We start from the raw sequence: 19,300 nt of genomic DNA, 5'->3' as shown, positions 1-19,300 counted from the left end.
TGTCTCTGAAAATTTCTGTAAAATATTCGTATTTGGTTTTAATCTTCTTGCATGTATATTTTCTTCCCCTTTAATGTTAAGTCATATTGATGACACCATGATTATCTTTTGGGAAAACTCTCTCATTTTAGAGTTTACTGCATACAAGTGTCAGCTTTATATAGTATTTAAAGTCTGGTTTTCTGGTTCAAACTTCTTGATTACTTGTTTCTCCCCTTGCTTAGCTGTGTGACTATGGGTATTTACTTAACCCAGGATTTCTCATCTTAGAAATGGTACTAAAAATAGTACCAATAGGTGATAATTTTTTTTTTTATTCATATGTACATACAATGTTTGGGTCATTTCTCCCCTCTCCCCCAACCCCCTCCCTTACCACCCACCCCGCCCTTTCCCAGTCCCCCCCCACTCCCTCGATCCCAGAAGAAACTATTTTGCCCTTATCTCTAATTTTGTTGAAGGGATAGTATAAGCAATAATAGGAAGGAACAAGGGTTTTTGCTAGTTGAGATAAGGATAGCTATACAGGGAGTTGACTCGCGTTTATTTCCTGTGCATGTGTGTTACCTTCTAGATTAATTCTTCTTATTCTAAGCTTTTCTCTAATTCATGGTCCCCTTCTCCTATTGGCCTCAGTTGCTTTTAAGGTATCTGCTTTAGTTTCTCCGCGTTGAGGGCAACGAATGCTATCTAGTTTTTTAGGTGTCTTACCTATCCTAATATCTCCCTTGTGTGCTCTCGCTTTTATCTTGTGATCAAAGTCCAATCACCTTGTTGTGTTTGCCCTTGATCTAATGTCCGCATATGAGGGAGAACATACGATTTTTGGTCTTTTGTGCCAGGCTAACCTCACTCAGAATGATGTTCTCCAATTCCATCCATTTACCAGCGAATGATAACATTTCATTCTTCTTCATGGCTGCATAAAATTCCATTGTGTATAGATACCACATTTTCTTAATCCACTCGTCAGTAGTGGGTCATCTTGGTTGTTTCCATAACTTGGCTTTTGTGAATAGTGCCGCAATAAACATGGGTGTGCAGGTGCCTCTGGTTACCAGTGTCACAGTCTTTTGGGTATATGCCAAAGAGTGGTATTGCAGGATCATATGGTAGATCAATGTTTAGCTTTTTAAGTGGCCTCCAAATTTTTTTCCAGAGTGGTTGTACTGGTTTACATTCCCACCAACAGTGTAAGAGGGTTCCTTTTCCCCCGCATCCTTGCCAACACCTGTTGTTGGTGGTGTTGCTAACGATGGCTATTCTAACAGGGATGAGGTGGAATCTCAGTGTGGTTTTAATTTGCATTTCCTTTATTGCTAGAGATGGTGAGCATTTTTTCATGTGTTTTTTGGCCATTTGAAGTTCTTCTTTTGAGAAAGTTCTGTTTAGTTCACTTGCCCATTTCTTTTATTGGTTCATTAGTTTTGGGAGAATTTGGTTTTATAAGTTCCCTATATATTCTGGTTATCAGTCCTTTGTCTGATGTGTAGCTGGCAAATATTTTCTCCCACTCTGTGGGTGTTCTCTTCAGTTTAGAGACCATTTCTTTTGTTGAGCAGCAGCTTTGTAGTTTTATGAAGTCCCATTTATCTATGCTATCTCTTAGTTGCTGTGCAGCTGGGGTTCCATTGAGAAAGTTCTTACCTATACCTACTAATCCCAGAGTATTTCCTACTCTTTCCTGTATCAACTTTAGAGTTTGTGGTCTGATATTAAGATCCTTAATCCATTCTGAGTTAATATTGGTATAGGGTGATATAAATGGATCTAGTTTCACTTTTTTGCAGACTGCTAACCAGTTTTCCCAGCAGTTTTTGTTGAAGAGGCTGCTATTTTTCCATCGTATATTTTTAGCTCCTTTGTCAAAGACAAGTTGGTTATAGTTGTGTGGCTTCATATCTGGGTCTTCTATTCTGTTCCACTGGTCTTCATGTCTGTTTTTGTGCCAGTACCATGCTATTTTTATTGTTATTGCTTTGTAATATAGTTTGAAGTCGGGTATCATGATACCTCCAGCATTGTTCTTTTGACTGAATATTGTCTTGGCTATTCGTGGCCTCTTGTGTTTCCATTTAAATGTAATGGTAGTTTTTTCAATCTCTTTAATGAATGTCATTGGAATTTTAATGGGAATTGCATTAAACATATAGATTACTTTGGGGAGTATAGATATTTTTACTATGTTGATTCTACCAATCCATGAGCATGGGAGATCTCTCCACTTTCTATAGTCTTCCTCAGTCTCTTTCTTCAGAAGTTTATAGTTTTCCTTGTAGAAGTCATTCACATCCTTTGTTAGGTTTACACCTACGTATTTGATTTTTTTTGAGGCTACTGTAAATGAAATTGTTTTCATATATTCTTTTTCAGTTTTTTCATTGTTAGTGTATAGAAATGCTAATGATTTTTCTATGTTTATTTTATATCTTGCTACCTTGCTATAGATATTGATGGTGTCTAGGAGATTCTGAGTAGAGTTTTTTGGGTCTTTAAGGTATAGGATCATGTCGTCTGCAAATAGGGATATTTTGACAGTTTCTTTACCTATTTGTATTCCTTTTATTCCTTCTTCTTGCCTAATTGCTCTGGCTAGGAATTCCAGTACTATGTTGAATAGAAGTGGAGAAAGTGGGCATCATTGTCTAGTTCCTGATTTTAGAGGGAATGATTTCAGGTTTTCTCCATGAAGTATGATGCTGGCTGTAGGTTTGTCATATATAGTTTTTACAATGTTGAGGTACTTTCCTTCTATTCCTAGTTTTCTTAGAGCTTTTATCATGAAATGGTGTTGGATCTTATCAAAGGCTTTTTCTGCATCTATTGAGATGATGAAGTGGTTTTTGTCTTTGCTTCTGTTAATGTGGTTTATTACGTTTATTGATTTTCGTATGTTGAACCACCCCTGCATCCCTGGGATGAAGCCTACTTGGTCGTGGTGAATAATCTTTTTGATGTGTTGCTGAATTCGGTTTGCCATTATTTTGTTGAGGATTTTTGCATCAATGTTCATTAAGGAGATTGGCCTATAGTTCTCCTTTTTGGAGGTGTCTTTGCCTGGTTTTGGCATAAATATAATACTGGCTTCATAAAATGTGTTAGGCAGTTTTCATTCCCTTTATTTCATGGAACAGTTTAAGGAGGGTTGGCATCAGTTCTTCTTTAAAGGTCTGATAGAATTCAGGAGAGAATCCATCAGGTCCTGGACTTTTGGTTGCTGGTTCAATTTCATTTTGTGTTATAGATCTATTCAGGTGTTTCATATCCTCTTCGTTCAGTTTTGAATGATTATATGTATCTAGAAATCTGTCCATTTCTTTTAAGACTTTCAAATTTTTTTGAATATAGGTTCTCAAAGTAGTCTCTGATGATTTCCTGGACTTCCATGGTGTTTGTTATTATCTCCCCTTTTGCATTCCTAATTCTACTAATTTGTGTTTTTTCTCTCCTCATTTTAGTCAGGTTTGCCAGGGGTCTATCGATCTTGTTTATTTTTTCAAAGAACCAACTTTTTGTTTCATTAATTCTTTGTATGGTTTTTTTGGTTTCTATTTCGTTGATTTCAGCTCTTATTTTTATTATTTCTGTCCTTCTATTTGTTTTGGGATTTGCTTGTTCTTGTTTTTCTAGGAGTTTGAGATGTATGATTAGGTCATTGATTTGGGATCTTTCAATCATTTTAATATATTCACTCATGGCTATAAATTTTCCTCTCAGGACTGCCTTAGCTGTGTCCCATAGGTTCTGGTAGGTTGTGTTTTCATTTTCATTCACTTCCAGGAACTTTTTTATTTCCTCTTTTATTTCATCAATGACCCAGTGTTCATTAAGTAATGAGTTATTGAGTTTCCAGCTGTTTGCATGTTTTTTGTCTTTACTTTTGTTGGTGAGTTCTAATTTTACTGCATTGTGATCAGATAGTATGCATGGTATAATTTCCATTTTCTTATATTTGCTGAGGCTTGCTTTGTGCCCTAGTGTATGTTCTATTTTGGAGAAGGTTCCATGGGCTGCTGAGAAGAATGTGTATTGTGTAGAAGTTGGATGAAATGTTCTGTAGACATCAAGTAGGTCCATTTGATCTATGGTATATTTTAGATCTAGGATTTCCTTATTGATTTTTTGTTCGGATGACCTATCTATTGATAATAATGGGGTGTTAAAGCCTCCCATGACCACTGTGTTGGAGTTAATATATTCTTTTAGGTCCTTCTGGGTATGTTTGACGAAATTGGGTGCGTTGACATTGGGTGCATATAGGTTGATAATTGTTATTTCCTTTTGTTCTATTTCCCCTTTTATTAGTATGGAATGTCCTTTATCTTGTTTGATCAATGTAGGTTTGAAGTCTACTTTGTCAGAGATAAGTATTGCTACTCCTGCCTGTTTTGGGGGGCCATTGGCTTGGTAAATCTTCTTCTAGCCTTTCATCCTAAACCTATGCTTATTTCTGTCAGTGAGATGGGTCTCCTGTAAGCAACAAATTGTTGGGTCTTCCTTTTTAATACATTTCGTCAAATGGTGCCTTTTGATGGGTGAATTTAGTCTATTAACATTGTGTTAGTACTGATAGGTATGTGGTGATTCCTGTCATTTAGTCGTCTTAGTTGTTTGAAGGTTTGATTGTGTGTGCCTAAGTTGAGGTTACTCTCTACTGTCTTGCTTTTTCTTTTCCTGTAGTTTGGTACTGCCTGTCCTTTCATGGTTATGTTAGGTTTCACTTTCTGTGTGCAGAATCCCTTGAGTTATCTTTTGTAGTGGTGGCTTTGTGGTCACATATCGTTTTAGTTTCTGCTGATCATGGAAGACCTTTATTGCTCCATCTATTTTGAATGATAGTTTTGCTGAGTAGAGTATCCTGGGGTTGAAGTTATTTTCATTCAGTACATGGAAGATCTCTCCCCAAGCTCGTCCTACTTTGTATGTTTCTGTTGAGAAGTCTGCTGTGATTTTGATGGGTTTACCTTTGTATGTTATTTGTTTTTTCTCTCTTACAGCCTTCAATATTCTTTCCCTAGTTTCTGAACTTGTTATTTTAATGATGATATGTCGTGGAGTAGTTCTATTTTGATCTGGTCTGTTTGGTGTTCTGGAGGCCTTTTGCATTTGTATGGGAATAGCTTTCTCTAGATTTGGGAAATTTTCTGTTATTATTTTGTTGAATATATTACACATTCCCTTCGCTTGCACCTCTTCTCCTTCTTCGATGCCCATGATTCTCAGGTTTGGTCTTTTGATGGAGTCGGTGAGTTCTTGCATTTTCTTTTGACAGGTCTTGAGTTGTTTAATTAATAGTTCTTCAGTTATTTAACTAATAGTTCTGTGGTTTTTCCTTTAATTATCATTTCATCTTTGATTTCTGAGATTTTGTCTTCTGTTTGTTCTATTCTGCTGGATTGGCCCTCTGTTTTGTTTTGCAATTCTGTTTCATTCTTTTTTCTGAGATTTTCCATATCCTGGGTGGTTTCCTCTTTAATATTGTCTATTTTCATCCTGAGTTCATTTATCTGTTTATTAATTGTGTTCTTTGTTTCACTTTGGTGTTTATACAGTGCTTCTATGGTTTCCTTTATTTCTTCTTTTGGCTTTTTCAAATTCTCTATTTTTGTGGTCTTGGAATTTCTTGAGTGTCTCCTGTACATTTTGGTTGACCCTATCCAGTATCATCTCTATAAAATCCTCATTGAATACCTGTAGTATGTCTTCTTTTAAATTATTCTTGTGGGCTTCATTGGGTTCTTTGGCATAGTTTATCTTCATTTTGTTTGAGTCTGGATCTGAGTATCTGTTTTCTTCATTTCCCTCTGGTTCCTGTACTAATTTTTTACTGTGGGGAAACTGATTTCCCTGTTTTTTTTCTGTCTTCCCGTCATTGTCCTTGGCGTTGTTATTGTCCCTGTACTGTGTGCAATTAAGTATTTTCTAGCTGTAATAATAGCACTTGTGGTTGTGTCTTCCCAAGCCGTCGGGTGCTGGAGTCTGGCGGCAGCACGGGAGCCCTCCTGGTTTCTCCCTTTAATGTGAAGTGGAGATGCTATGTGCAGGCTGGAGGTGTGGAGAAGTCAAAGTTTTGCCTCTTCTTGGTGGTTTTTCATGTAAGATGTATCTCCAGCGTCTGTCCAAGATTTTACTTTAGGGGACATGCTCTCTGCTTCCTCCCTCTAGCTGCCATCCTCGAATCCTCTACTAGGTGATATCTTAATTGTAATAATAATGAAAATGTTCGTAAGGGTGACAATGATAGTGATGTTTGGGCAAGCAGTTACCAAATAAAGTTAATATTATGCACAACTAGGCAGTGAGAGTATGAGTTTCCACTTATGAACTTTAATCTGAGAATTTTGCATTCTGTTACAATAGTAACACCAAAACATATTTGTAACAATTGTATTTGTGAAGACATAGAAAAAGGTACTCATCCTTTAAATCTGATTCTGTTTGCTTCAAATTCAAATAGAATTTCAGTTATACTTTGAAACTTTTCTTGCCTGAAGAAGATATGCACTTATTCAAATTAACTTAAAAATGGTATTTTTGTCCATTTTGCTACTAATTTATTTTCTTGAAGTAAGGATTTGTTGCCTCATAGATTCTGTATATATTTTCTTTGTCATTGAATATAAATATAATTAATATGCACATTAGCATTCTTTATCAAAGCTGTCTTGTTCAGTATTGTGCTTATAGCACTTGGTTGCCATACATTCATATGAATCTTTAAGGAGTGTTTTAAAGTATTCCTTCCTTAGTTATATTTTACATTTTTTATTATCTCTTATCCTTGCATTTTGTAGATAATAAGGTAAAATTTCAACACACAATTCATTGTGTATATTGTCTTGCATTAGTACTTTGAGTTACATGTGTTTACATTAAGAAAACCTTAAAAATTTCCTTTGGACTTTGGTAGGATCCAGACTTTCAAAATAAATTCTGTCTTGTCAATTATTGTCCTTACTATTTATATGTTTGTAATACTTTTTACTGTTTTCTTTAGCTTGCCAGTGTAATGGACATAGCACTTGCATCAATAATAATGTGTGTGAGCAATGCAAAAATCTCACTACAGGAAAACAGTGTCAAGAGTGTATGCCAGGGTATTATGGAGATCCAACCAATGGAGGACAATGTACAGGTAAGTAGTCTTCTTTTATTTTGATGCATTTTTGCTAATGAAAATATTGAGAAAGAGGATCCTGTTGTGGAGAATATGCATCACTAAAGAAAATTTTTACATTTAGTTCTAATATTTTTGTGAATAATATATACTTGTTAAGGACTGTGTGAATTATAAAAATTCTGTGTTATGCTTGCTTTAAATATTACTTTTTTACTTCAAAAAGAGTACATGTGTATTATAGGAAATATATAATATGCAGACAAACAAAATAATGTATAAATCTCACCATTCAAAAATAATCACTTCTGATTGTTTGTTTTTTAATAGATTATGTCTTGAGTTTTGAAATGAGAAATAATTAAAAGGTGTCAGTATATACCTGACGTCAGCCCACCCTGTTGGACAGGGTGGTAATACAGCATGCTGTTTAAGAGAATGGGTTTGGTATCAATCCTGGGTGAAATTTCAAATTTATTACTATTTCAGTTTGTGACCTTGAGTAATTTACCTCTCAGTTTCTTCATTTCCCTCATATGTAAAAGGGTTATGATAACACCTTACTGAATCATTGTAAAGATCAAATGAGATAATATGTAAAATAGGCCTTAGGAATTAAAGCACATAAAATTAGCATTATAAGTACTAGCTGTAATTGTCACTTGCTATAATAGAAAACCTACTTTCTTCTGTCTTCTATTATGCTGATTCTTTCTCCTGTTTTTAAAGAATATTTGGCCTTTCTTATACATTTGCTTTCAAAGTGAAATTTTGTCATAATCCTTATTTGTCTCTAGATTGGACCTTGCCAATTATCTACTTTCTCTAAATGGAAATTGCCTATATAACATCCACAAAAAAGCCTCCAAGATCTGAGCCTTTTTTTGTGGATGCTATATAGGCAATTTCCATAGTCATTAAGAGGTAGCCTGGGTCTGTTACAGATAAACTTTTAACACTAGTCTTTAAAAATGGGGATTTCTGGCTACTCTCCAAAACAATGAAATCATTGCCTGGGTTGAGGTTGTAAGGTGAATCTTGGGCAGTGGTTCTTTTCCCAAGTGATTGTAATATGCACTCAGGGTTGAGACATAAGAAAATGATGAATGGATTCAGACTCTGAGCAACAAAATTACTCTGCAATAGTAGGTTTGGTCTAACTGAAGATAGGTGAAAAGAAGTTTTGTGATACTTCTTTAATTCTCTAATCTGTTTGAAGACCTAATGTAAATGAACTGGCTGATATTTAGCATTTCTGTAGTCTAGGCACTAAATTAATAGCTTTATATACAGCACTACATACTAGCTTCACAACACAAATACACAAAGAAGTTTAGTAAAATACCAAAGACCAAACATCTAGTAAGAGGGAAAAAATGTCTGATTCTTAGGCCTTGCTTTTACTCAGTGCAGAAGTTAAATTAATATGGACAGGGACAATCCAGTAGCTCTTAGCTCTTAGCCAAAAGCCACAGTGAAGTACTGTGTCCATTGGATACACAAGCTGCAGTCATGGTGGGCACAGTGGTTTCCACCAAATTTACAACCCACAGATTGGACTCATAGTATTTTGTTATTTTATGTTAAGTAAATTTGGAGAGATACTGTTTTCTACCACTGAATTTTATATAGTTATGAATTTTGCTGTCTACACTACTTTATATTCTCACCAGCAATGTAGAAGATTCCATATTTCAGATATATTATCTGTATATTTTAACATTATTTCCACAAGTTTCATTTATAGTTTATGTCTCTGTAAATGCTCATGTATTTAATATATGTGTATGCTTTATTTTACTTTACTTTTATTTTATACTTTCCAATTTATTTTAATGCTTGTATGTAATAACCTATCAGGTTTTTGCTCAGGAGGAATAGCTCATGACATTTTCCACTCCTCAGATAGAAGTAATGGGTTCAGGCAGTTGAGTCAAGAAGAAAGAAGGAAAGTCATATCTAGCATGATGGATGCAAATTTTAGGGAAGAGTTTCTGTGTGAGAAAGTACCTCTGGGAATATTGATTATGTAGAAAAGTATTGAATGAAACAACTGAAAATGATACTAATATTCTCCTGAACTGTACATGCAATTATGAATTGCATAATATAAAAATTGGATATATGCTTAATATATTTCTCTTAACCTATATATAGTGCCTGTTACCATATCCCCAGTTCTAAAGTGTTACTTTTAAATAATTACACTGAAATCCACATGCCATGAACTTAGGTATTTAAGTTTGTAATCCACTGGCATTTATAGCATTCACAACATTGTGCAGCCATCATCTTGATCTAGTCCTAAACATTTTCATGATCACAACAGGAACATACATACTCAGTAAGGTATATGTTATACTCCAGCCCTGTCAATTCTTAGTCTGCTTTCTGCCAGTCAGAATTTACTTATTCTGGATATTTCATATAAATAGAGTCATACAAGTGTGACTTCTTGTGACTGACTTCACTTAGCATAACATTTTTGTTCATTTTCATTATAACATGTATCAGCACCATATTTTAATAGTTGAATAATATTCTTTGTGTATATACCACCGGTTTTTTGAGATAGGTTCTCCCTACATAGCCAGTCTGTTCTTGAACTTGAGATCCTCCTGCCTCATCTTCCATTGCATGTATTGCCATATACAATTTATACCTCTGTTTTACCCATTTATTCTCTGAGGGATATTCAGACTTTTCCATCCTTTTGGCTATTTGTGAATAGTGCTTCTGTGAACAGCACTAATGGTCTTTGTTTGAATACCTCTCGTCAGTTCTTTTGTTTATCTATCTAGGAGTAGAACTCTGAGGTCATGTTGTAAGTCTGTGTTTATTTTTTTGGTGGTACTGAGGCTTGAACTCAGAGCCTACACTTTGAGCCACTCCACCAGCCATTTTTGTGTTAGGTATTTTTAAGATAGGGTCTTGTGAACTATTTGCCTGGGCTGGTTTTGAACTGTGATTCTCCTGATCTCTACCTCCTGAGTAGCTAGGATTATAGGCATGAGCCACTGGTGCCTGGCTGTGTTTATGTTTTTAGGAGGTAACATTTTCCATAGTGGTTGCACTGTTTTATATTCCTAGCAACAATGTAGAAGATTACAGTTTCTTCAGATGCTTACCAACATTTGTTATTTTCCTTTCTTTAAAAAACGTTTGTACATCCTAGTGGTATGAAGTGGTATTTCATTGTGGTTTTGATTTGCATCTCCATAGTGACTGGAGTAAATAGTAAATGCTGTTGAGCAGCTTTTCATGTCATTGCTGGCTATTGTATATTTTCTTTGAAAAAGTGTCTATTCAGGTCATTAAAAATTATTTTTAGACTGGGGTTTGTGGCTCAAGTAGTAGAGAACCTGCTTAGCAAGTACAAGGTCCTGGGTTCAAAACCCTAGCAACAGCAAGATTTTTTGAATTGTGGTAAAATATAACATCACATGAAACATCATTTAGTCCATTTTTAACTGTATAGTTCATTCACAGTATTGTATAACCATCACCATCCTATTTCTCCAAAAGTTCTTTCCTCTTACAAAACTTAAACTATGTTCATAAACATCACTGCTCATCTTCTCCCCCAACTCTCAGTACCTGGCAACCACCTTCTACTTACTGTCTTTTTTTTTTATTAATTCATTTATTCATATGTGCATACATTGTTGCAGCCATTTCTCCCCCATGCCCGCCTCCCCCTGTCTCTCACCCACTCCACACTTGCTACCAGGCAGAACCTCTTCTGCCCTTTTCTCCAGTTTTGTTGAAGAGAAGACATAAGCAATAATAAGAAAGACAAAGCATTCTTGTTGGTTGAGATAAGGATAGCTGTACAGAGAGATTCCTGACATTGCTTCCATGCACAAGTGTATTACAACCTGAATTGTTTCATCTCTACTTCCAGTCATCTTCCCATACTGATCTCTGTCATTTTAAGGTTACTGTATTAGCTCCTCTGTAGTAGGGACATCAAACACTTTCAAGTTTTGGGTTTCCTGCCTATCCCCATTCCTCCCGTATGTGCTCTCCCCTTAGTGTGTGACCCAAGTCCGACAACATTACTGCATTTGGCCTAGATCGAAAGTCCTTATGTGAGGGAGAACATAGGATTTTTGGTCTTCTGAGCCTGGCTAACCTCTCTCAGTATGATATTCACCAGTTCCATCCATTTTTTTGCGAATGATAAGATTTCATTTTTCTTCATGGCTGAGTAAAATTGCATTGTGTATAGATACCACATTTTCTTGATCCATTTGTCAGTAGTGGAGCATCTTGGCTATTTCCATAACTTGGCTATTGTGAATAGCACTGCAATAAACATGGGTATGCAGTTGCCCCTGGAGTAACTTGAGTCACATTCCTTTGGGTATATCGTAGGAGAGGGATTGCAGGATCATATGGAAGATTTATCTTTAGTTTTTTAAGAAGCCTTCATATTGTTTTCCCGAGTGTTGTTCTAGCTTGCATTCCCACCAGCAGTGTATGAGGGTTCTTTTATCCCTGCATCCTCACCAAGACCTGTTGGTGGTTTTTTTGATGATAGCTATTCTAACAGGAGTGAGATGGAATCTTAGTGTGGTTTTGATTTGCATTTCCTTTATGGCCAGAAATGAGCATTTTTTTCATGTGTTTTTTTGGCCTTTGAATTTCTTCTTTTGAAAAAGTTTCTGCTTAGTTCAGTTACCCATTTCTTTGTTGGTTCATTGATTTTGGGGGAGTTTAGTTTTTTGAGCTCCCTGTATATTCTGGTTGTCCATCCTTTGTCTGATATGTAGCTGGCAAATATTTTCTCCTACTCTGTGGGTGGTCTCTTCAGTTTAGAGACCATTTCTTTTGTTGTGCAGAAGCTTTTTAATTTTATGTAGTCCCATTTATTCATCCTTTCTCTTAGTTGCACAGCAGCTGGGGTTCTATTGAGGAAGTCCTTGCTTATATCTATTGCTTCCAGAGTATTCCCTGTTCTTTCCTGTACTAACTTCAGAGTTTTGGGTCTGATATTAAGGTCTTTGATCCATTTTTGAGTTGATACTAGTACAGGGTGGTAAACATGGATCTAGTTTCATTTTTTTGCAGGCAGATAACCACTTTTCCCAGCAACATTTGTTGAAGAGGCTATCTTTTCTCCATCGTATGTTTTTGGCACTTTTGTCAAAAATAGGGTGGGCATAGCTGTGTGGATTCATATCCAGGTCTTCTATTCTGTTCCACTGGTCTTCATGTCTGTTTTTATGCCAGTACCATGCTGTTTTTATTTCTATTGCTTTGTAACATAATTTGAAGTTGGGTATTGTGATACCTCCAGCATTGCTCTTTTTGCTGAGTATTGCCTTGGCTATTTGTGGTCTCTTGTGTTTCCAAATGAACTTTAGGGTAAATTTTTTTATCTCTGTGATGAATGTCATTGAGATTTTGATGGGAATTCCATTAAACATGTAGATTGCTTTTCGTAGTGTAGCCATTTTTACTATGTTGATTCTACCAATCCATGAGCACAGGAGATCTTTCCACCTTCTGTAGTCTTCCTCTATCTCTTTATTCAGGGGTTTGTAGTTCTCCTTGTAGAGGTCATTCACATCCTTTGTTAAGTTTACTCCTAGGTATTTGCTTTTTTTTCAGGCTATTGTAAATGGAATTGTTTCCATATATTCTTTCTCAATTTGTTTATTGATGGTGTATAGAAATGCTAATGATTTTTTAAGTTGATTTTGTATCCTGCTACCTTGCTGTAGGTGTTTATGGTGTCTAGGAGTTTTGGGGTAGAGTTTTTTTAGGTCTTTAACCTATACTTTAAGGTATAGGATCATGTCGTCTGCAAATAGGGATATTTTGACAGCTTCTTTACCTATTATTATTCCTTTTATTTCTTCTTCTTGTCTAATTTCTCTGGCTGGAATTCCAGTACTATGTTGAATAGGAGTGGAGATAGTGGGCACCCTTGTCTTGTTCCTGATTTTAGGGGAATTGGTTTCAGTTTTCCTCCATTAAGTATGATGTTGGGTATTGGTTTGTCATATATAGCTTTTATAATATTGAGGTACATTCCTTCTATTTCTAGTTTTCTTAGAGCTTTTATCATGAAGTTGTGTTGGATCTTATCAAAGGCTTTTTCTGCATCTGTTGAGATGATTAAGTGGTTTTTATCTTTGCTTCTATTAATGTGCTATATTACATTTATAGGTTTGCATATGTTGAACCACCCCTGCATTCCTGAGAAAAGCAACTTGGTCATGGTGAATGATATTTCTGATGTGTTGTTGGATTTGGTTTGCCATTCTTTTACTGAGGATTTTTGCATGGACGTTCATTAAGGAGATTGGCCTATAGTTCTCCTTTTTGGAGGTGTCTTTGTCTGGTTTTTGGATGATTATAATACTGGCTTCATAAAATGAGTTGGGCAATGTTTCTTCCCTTTCTATTTCATGGAACAGTTTAAGGAGGTTTGGTATCAGTTCTTCTTTCAAGGTCTGATAGAATTCAGCAGAGAATCCATCAGGTCCTGGACTTTTCTTTTTTGGGAGGCTCTTTATGGCTGCTTCAATTTAATTTTGTGTTATAGATCTATTCAGGTGATTAATATCCTCTTGGTTCAATTTTGGATGCTCATAAGTATCTAGAAATCTGTCCATTTCTTCAAGATTTTCAAATTTATTAGAATATAGGTTCTCAAAGTAGTCTCTGATGATTTCCTGGATTTCCATGGTGTTTGTTGTTAATCTCCCCTTCTGCATTTCTGATTGTACTAATTTGTGTTTTTTCTCTCCTCATTTTAGTCAGGTTTGCCTGGGGTCTGTCAATGTTATTTATTTTTTCAAAGAACCAGCTTTTTGTTTCATTGATTCTTTGTATTTTTCTTTTGTTTTTTCTATTTATTAATTCTGGTCCTCATTTTTATTATTTCTCTCCTTCTGCTTGTTTTGGGAGTTGCTTGTTCTTGTTTTTCTAGGAGTTTGAGATGTAGCATTAGGTCATTGATTTGAGATCTTTCTGTCCTTTTAATATATGCACTCATGGCTATGAACTTTTCTTTTAGGACTACCTTTGCTGTGTTCCATAGGTTCTGGTAGGTCATGTTTAATTAACTTCCAGGAGCCTTTTACTTTCATCTTTTATTTCATCAGTGACCCTTTGATCATTGACCAATGTGTTGTTGAGCTTCCAACTGTTTGCATGTTTTCTACTGTTGTTTTTGTTGGTGAGTTCTAGTTTTAATGCATTGTGATCTTATAAAATGCATAGAATTATTTGTATTTTCTTACATTTGCTGAGGCTTGCTTTGTGCTCTAAGATATGATCAATTTTGGAGAAGGTTCCATGTGCTGCTGAGAAGAATGTATATTGTGCAGAAGTTGGATGACATATTCTATAGACAGCAGCTAGGTCCATTTGGTCTGTGGTGTGATTTTGTTCTAGAATTTCTTTATTGATTTTTTTGTTTGGATGACCTATCTATTGGTGATAGGGGGTATTAACGTCTCCCACTACCACTGTGTTGGAATCTGTATATGTTTTTAGGTCCTTCAAAGTTTGTTTGATGAAATTGGATGCATTGATGTTGGGTGCATATAGGTTGATGATTATTATTTCTTTTTGGTGTATTTCCCCTTTTGTTGGTGTGGAGTGTCCTTATCTTGTTTGATCAGTGTAAGTTTGAAGTCTACTTTGTCCAAGACAAGTATTGTTACTCATGCCTTTTTTCGTGGGCCATTGGCTTGGTAAATCTTCTTCCAGCCTTTCACCCTAAGCCAGTGGTTGTTTCTGTCGATGAGATGGGTCTCCTGTAAGCAACAGATTGTTGGATCTTTCTTTTTAATCTGGTTTGCCAAATATGTTTTTTGATGGGGGAATTAATGTCCGTTAACATTTAGTATTAGTATTGATAGGTATGTGGTGATTCCTGTCATTTAGTTGTCTTTGTTGTTTAAGGGTTTGATTGTATATGAAGGTAAATCAATGTTACTGTCTACTTTCTTGTCTTTTCTTCTCCTGTGGTTTGGTACTGCCTGTCATTTCATTGTTTTGTTTGCTTTCATTTTCTGTGTGTAGAATTCCTTGGAGAATCTTTTGTAGTGGTGGCTTGGTGGTTATGTATTGTTTTTGTTTCTGCTTATCATGGAAGATTTTATTGCTCCATCTATTTTGAATCATAGTTTTTCTGGGTAGAGTATCCTAGGGTTGAAGTTACTTTCATTCAGTGCCCAGAATACCTCACTCCATGCTCTTCTTGATGTTAAGGTTTCTGTTGAGAAATCTGCTGTTATTTCGATGGACTTACTTTTGTTATGTTATTTGTTTCTTGTCTCTCACAGCCTTTAATATTCTTTCTCTATTCTCTGTGATGTTATTTTAATGATAATATGTCATGTGGTAGTTCTATTTTGATCAGTCTGTTTGGTGTCCTGGAGGCTTCCTGTACCTACCTGAATGTGCATAACTTTCTCTAGATTTGGGAAATTTTCTGTTAGTATTTTGTTGAACATATTACAAATTCTTTTTGCTTGAACTTCTTCTCCTTCTTCAATTCCCATGATTCTCAGGTTTGGTCTTTTGATGGAGTTGGTGAGTTCTTGCATGTTTCTTTTGCAGGTCTTGAGTTGTTTGAGTAATAGTTCTTCAGTTTTTCCTTTAATTTCTATTTCATCTTCAAATTCTGAGATTCTGTCTTCTGCTTGTTCTAGTTTGCTGGAGTGGCCTTCATTGTGTTTTGTATTTCTGTTTCATTCTTTTTTCTGAGGTTTTCAATATCATGAGTCACTTCCTCTTTAATATTTTCAATTTTTGTCTTTAATTCATTTATCTCTCTATTTATAGTGTTCTCTGTTGCACCATAAATACGAGTTTTTTGTTTGTCTTCGTGTCTTCCCATATTCTTTATTTCTGTTGTCTTGGAATTTCTTGAGTGCCTCTTGTACATTTTTGTTGACCGTGTCTAGTACCACCTCCATGAAATTCTCAGTGATTACCTGCATGGTTTCTTCTTATAGCATGTTCTTGTGGACATCATTGGATTCCTTGGCATATTTTATCTTTGTTTTGTTGGAGTCTGGAACTGGGTATGTGTTTTCTTCATTTCCCTCTGAATCTTGTATTAAATTATTTTGGGTGGGAGAATGGTTTCCATCCTTTTTTCTTTGTTCCATCACTCTACTTGGTACTGTGCAACATGTTCTTGATAGGCTACTTGGTGGTTTCAGTCACCTGTTTTCTTTCCCTTGATTTAATTTTGTTTTGTGGCTGTATTGGATTTTTATCTAAGTGTATGTGTGCTATTTCTGTCCCTGGTCTGTGTGTAATTTAGTATTAAGTAATTCACAATAATAAAACTGACAACAACAAAAAAACCCAAAGAAATCAACAGGGAGCGATGAACAAACAAACAGGACACAAAACAAACAAAGAAAAAACTCCAGGTTCAAGCACAATATAATTTAAGTCTTAGTTTAAGTTCTAGTGTTACTTCTCCAGCCTACAGTCCTGGTGTTGTTATTTAAGCAGAAGCTCTGTTGTATTCTTCCCAGGTGGTTGGCTTGTGGGTTGTGTTTTTTTCCTTGTGTCTTTCAGTAACAGCACTTAGTCAGCTCCTCTCTCAGTGAGGTGTGGCAGTTTAAATTTGAATGTTGTCCTCAGGTTCAGGAGATCAGCTCTGTAGTCCACCAGCTATCCTGCTTTGGAATTGGCTTTTCACTGTGCTTGTTTATTGGCAGCTTGTTTCTTTGTCTTTCCCCCTTTCTCTGGGAAGGTCAGTGATCCATCAGCTGGCCTCCTGCTGTCAACATGTTGTGATGGTTCAGTGTTTGTTATTCAGTTTTGCAGAGCCATTTGACTTTGGGTGTTGCTGACTGGCTCAGGAGATGAGCTTTATGGTCTGCTACCTGCCCTACTTCAGGCAGTGGCTGATCACCTTCCCACTGTTGGCCTTCCTGCCTTTTCAGCCTTTTGTTTATTGACAGTTTGCACAGAGATCCTCTCCTTGCCCCTCCCACTTCTCGGGTGTGCTTTATTGTTTCCGCCCCCTCTGCTGTGTGTTAGTTTTCAACTTGTTGTTTATTCAGGGTTTTTTTTTTTTGGTTTTTTTTTTTTTTTTTTTTTGTGAGGGGGTGGAGCCTGTCAGTCTGCCCTGGGCACTATGCTGGTTTATCCCAGGGGTGGCTGGGAGAATGTCGCTTGATGCTTGGTGCTCACTTGTGTGGTTTGCCGAATGTCTCCCAAGCAGGTTTGGAGGTAGTGTATGAATGTGGCAGCAGCCCTCCTGTTTTCTTAGTGTAATGTTGCATGGAGAAGCTTTCTATGGGCTAGGGGTTCAGAATGTTGAAATTTTGATTCTCCTTGGTGCTTTATTTCCACCAAGCATGGTTCCAGCATCTCAGCAAGTTTTTTGATTCACAGAGCTCATACTGTCTGCTTCTGCACCCTAGTCTCCATCTTAGATCCTCAAGTGCCTTTTTCATTTGCACCTAGAGTCTGATCTTAATGGAATACTGCATTTTTTTCCCCATTCATAGGTATTTCTGCTCTATACAATGTTTTCCTGGTAGTAGTTGATATTATCTCTAATGGGATGTAGCTCAGTGACAAAGTGCTCTGCATAGCATGTGCAAGGCCCAAACTTCCTGAAGAACTTCAACTGGATTGGGTCAAACTATTTCCTTTAGCTCTCTTTTGTACCCAAGCCCTCCCTTGAAAGCCTCTTCATATCAGCCCTTTAGAGGCCATGTATGGCTGTCTTTGTGAACTTGACTACTCTAAGTATCTCACTTAAGTAGAATCATTGTTTTTGTAGCTGGCTTATTTAGCATAATATCTTTAAGTTTCCTTCAAGTTGTTGCAAATGTTAAAATGTCTTTCCTTTTTAAGACTGAATAATATTTTATTGTGTATGTATGTGTGTGTCACATTTTGTCTATCCATTATTCTGTTGATAGCTACTTGAATTCTTTCTACCTTTTTGCTATTGTGAATGATGCTGCTATGAACATGGGTGCATAAATGCTTGTTTATCCCTGTGTTTTTTCATGTGCTTATTGCCATTTGTGTATTTTCATTGAGGATAGGTCTTTTGCACCTTTTTAAATTATGCATTAGTTTGTTTTTGCTGTTTGATTTTTAGAATTCTTTATTCTGAATACTGTGTTCTTATCATATATATGATTTTCAAATATTTCTACTTTGTACCTTGCCTTTTAAAAACCTTCCTTGATAGTGCCCTTTAAAACAAGTGTCTTCATTTTTAATGGAATCCCATTTATCTCTTTTTTTCTTTTGTTGCTTCTATTTCTGGTGTTATATATAAGAATCCATTACCAAATGCAACATTAGAATTATTTTACTTTTTCACCCACATAGGAGAAAGGAACACTTGATACTCTATGATAGCTACACATAATCAGTATGGTAGGTTTTATTGTTGTGACAGGCAGAGGTCTTTGAAAAATATGTTCCCCTTTGGGGATGACACTTCTCTGCTAGGTTTAAGACTAGTTCATTTATTCCACATTAATTTTTGTTACTGACATTTCACATCTGGCAAGCTAAGACACAATGTAATGGAAAATTAAATGGAATTAAAGATAAATGCCTGTCTTACTCACTGTTGTACATTCTCTGGTAGCTTTATGAAACTTTAAATAATTCCTAATAGTTTTCTTATTTCCTAAAATTGACAAGGTAACATTTTGCTGTCTGTGAGTTCTCTTTTGTGATGTGATATCTAAGAGTAACTTTTATTTTTAGGGCCACACTGGTTACCTAACTAAATAAACAAATTTAACGTTGATAAATATTGTGTTTGTTTGAGACAGGGTCTTACTATGTAGTACAGGCTCACCTTGAACTCAGTATATCAGCTAGGCTGGCGTTGAACTCTAGATTTTCTTGCCTTAGTATCTTGAGGGCTGAGATTACTAGTGTGTACCACCATGTGCAGCTTGGTTAATTATATACTAATGGTTAATGTAATAATAAAACATAAAAAGTATAAATTTATCATCATTTTTTCATTTTTGTTCACCCTATTGAGAAAACTAATTTTCTACTAGTAAATACATTTTAAAAAATTCATTGTCCATTACCATTAAGGAAAAGAAGGATATAGATTTATAGTTCAATGGTGAAGCTTTAAATGTACAGTAGATTTATATATTATTTTAAACACAAAACCTACTAAGGCCATTGTTTTCAATGCTATAT

General features: G+C 35.8%; 1 protein-coding gene across 2 annotated transcripts in view; it reads left to right on the top strand.

The window, feature by feature from the left end:
- The window catches only part of Atrnl1 (attractin like 1), a 744,833-nt gene that overhangs the window by 204,189 nt on the left and 521,344 nt on the right, over window positions 1-19,300 (top strand). For both annotated transcript variants that reach the window (XR_012449625.1, XM_074078234.1), the window contains one exon: window positions 6,998-7,135. Coding sequence is in view for 1 of the 2 variants with exons in the window: in XM_074078234.1 (XP_073934335.1) it covers window positions 6,998-7,135 (138 nt within the window). In the remaining variant the exon portion in view is untranslated. The remainder of the gene's footprint in view (window positions 1-6,997; window positions 7,136-19,300) is intronic.

Source organism: Castor canadensis, chromosome 7 (genome assembly GCF_047511655.1).
Source record: "Castor canadensis chromosome 7, mCasCan1.hap1v2, whole genome shotgun sequence".
NCBI lineage: Eukaryota > Metazoa > Chordata > Mammalia > Rodentia > Castoridae > Castor > Castor canadensis.
Note: the sequence above shows the minus strand (reverse complement) of the source record. Positions and strands in the feature narration are given on the sequence as shown.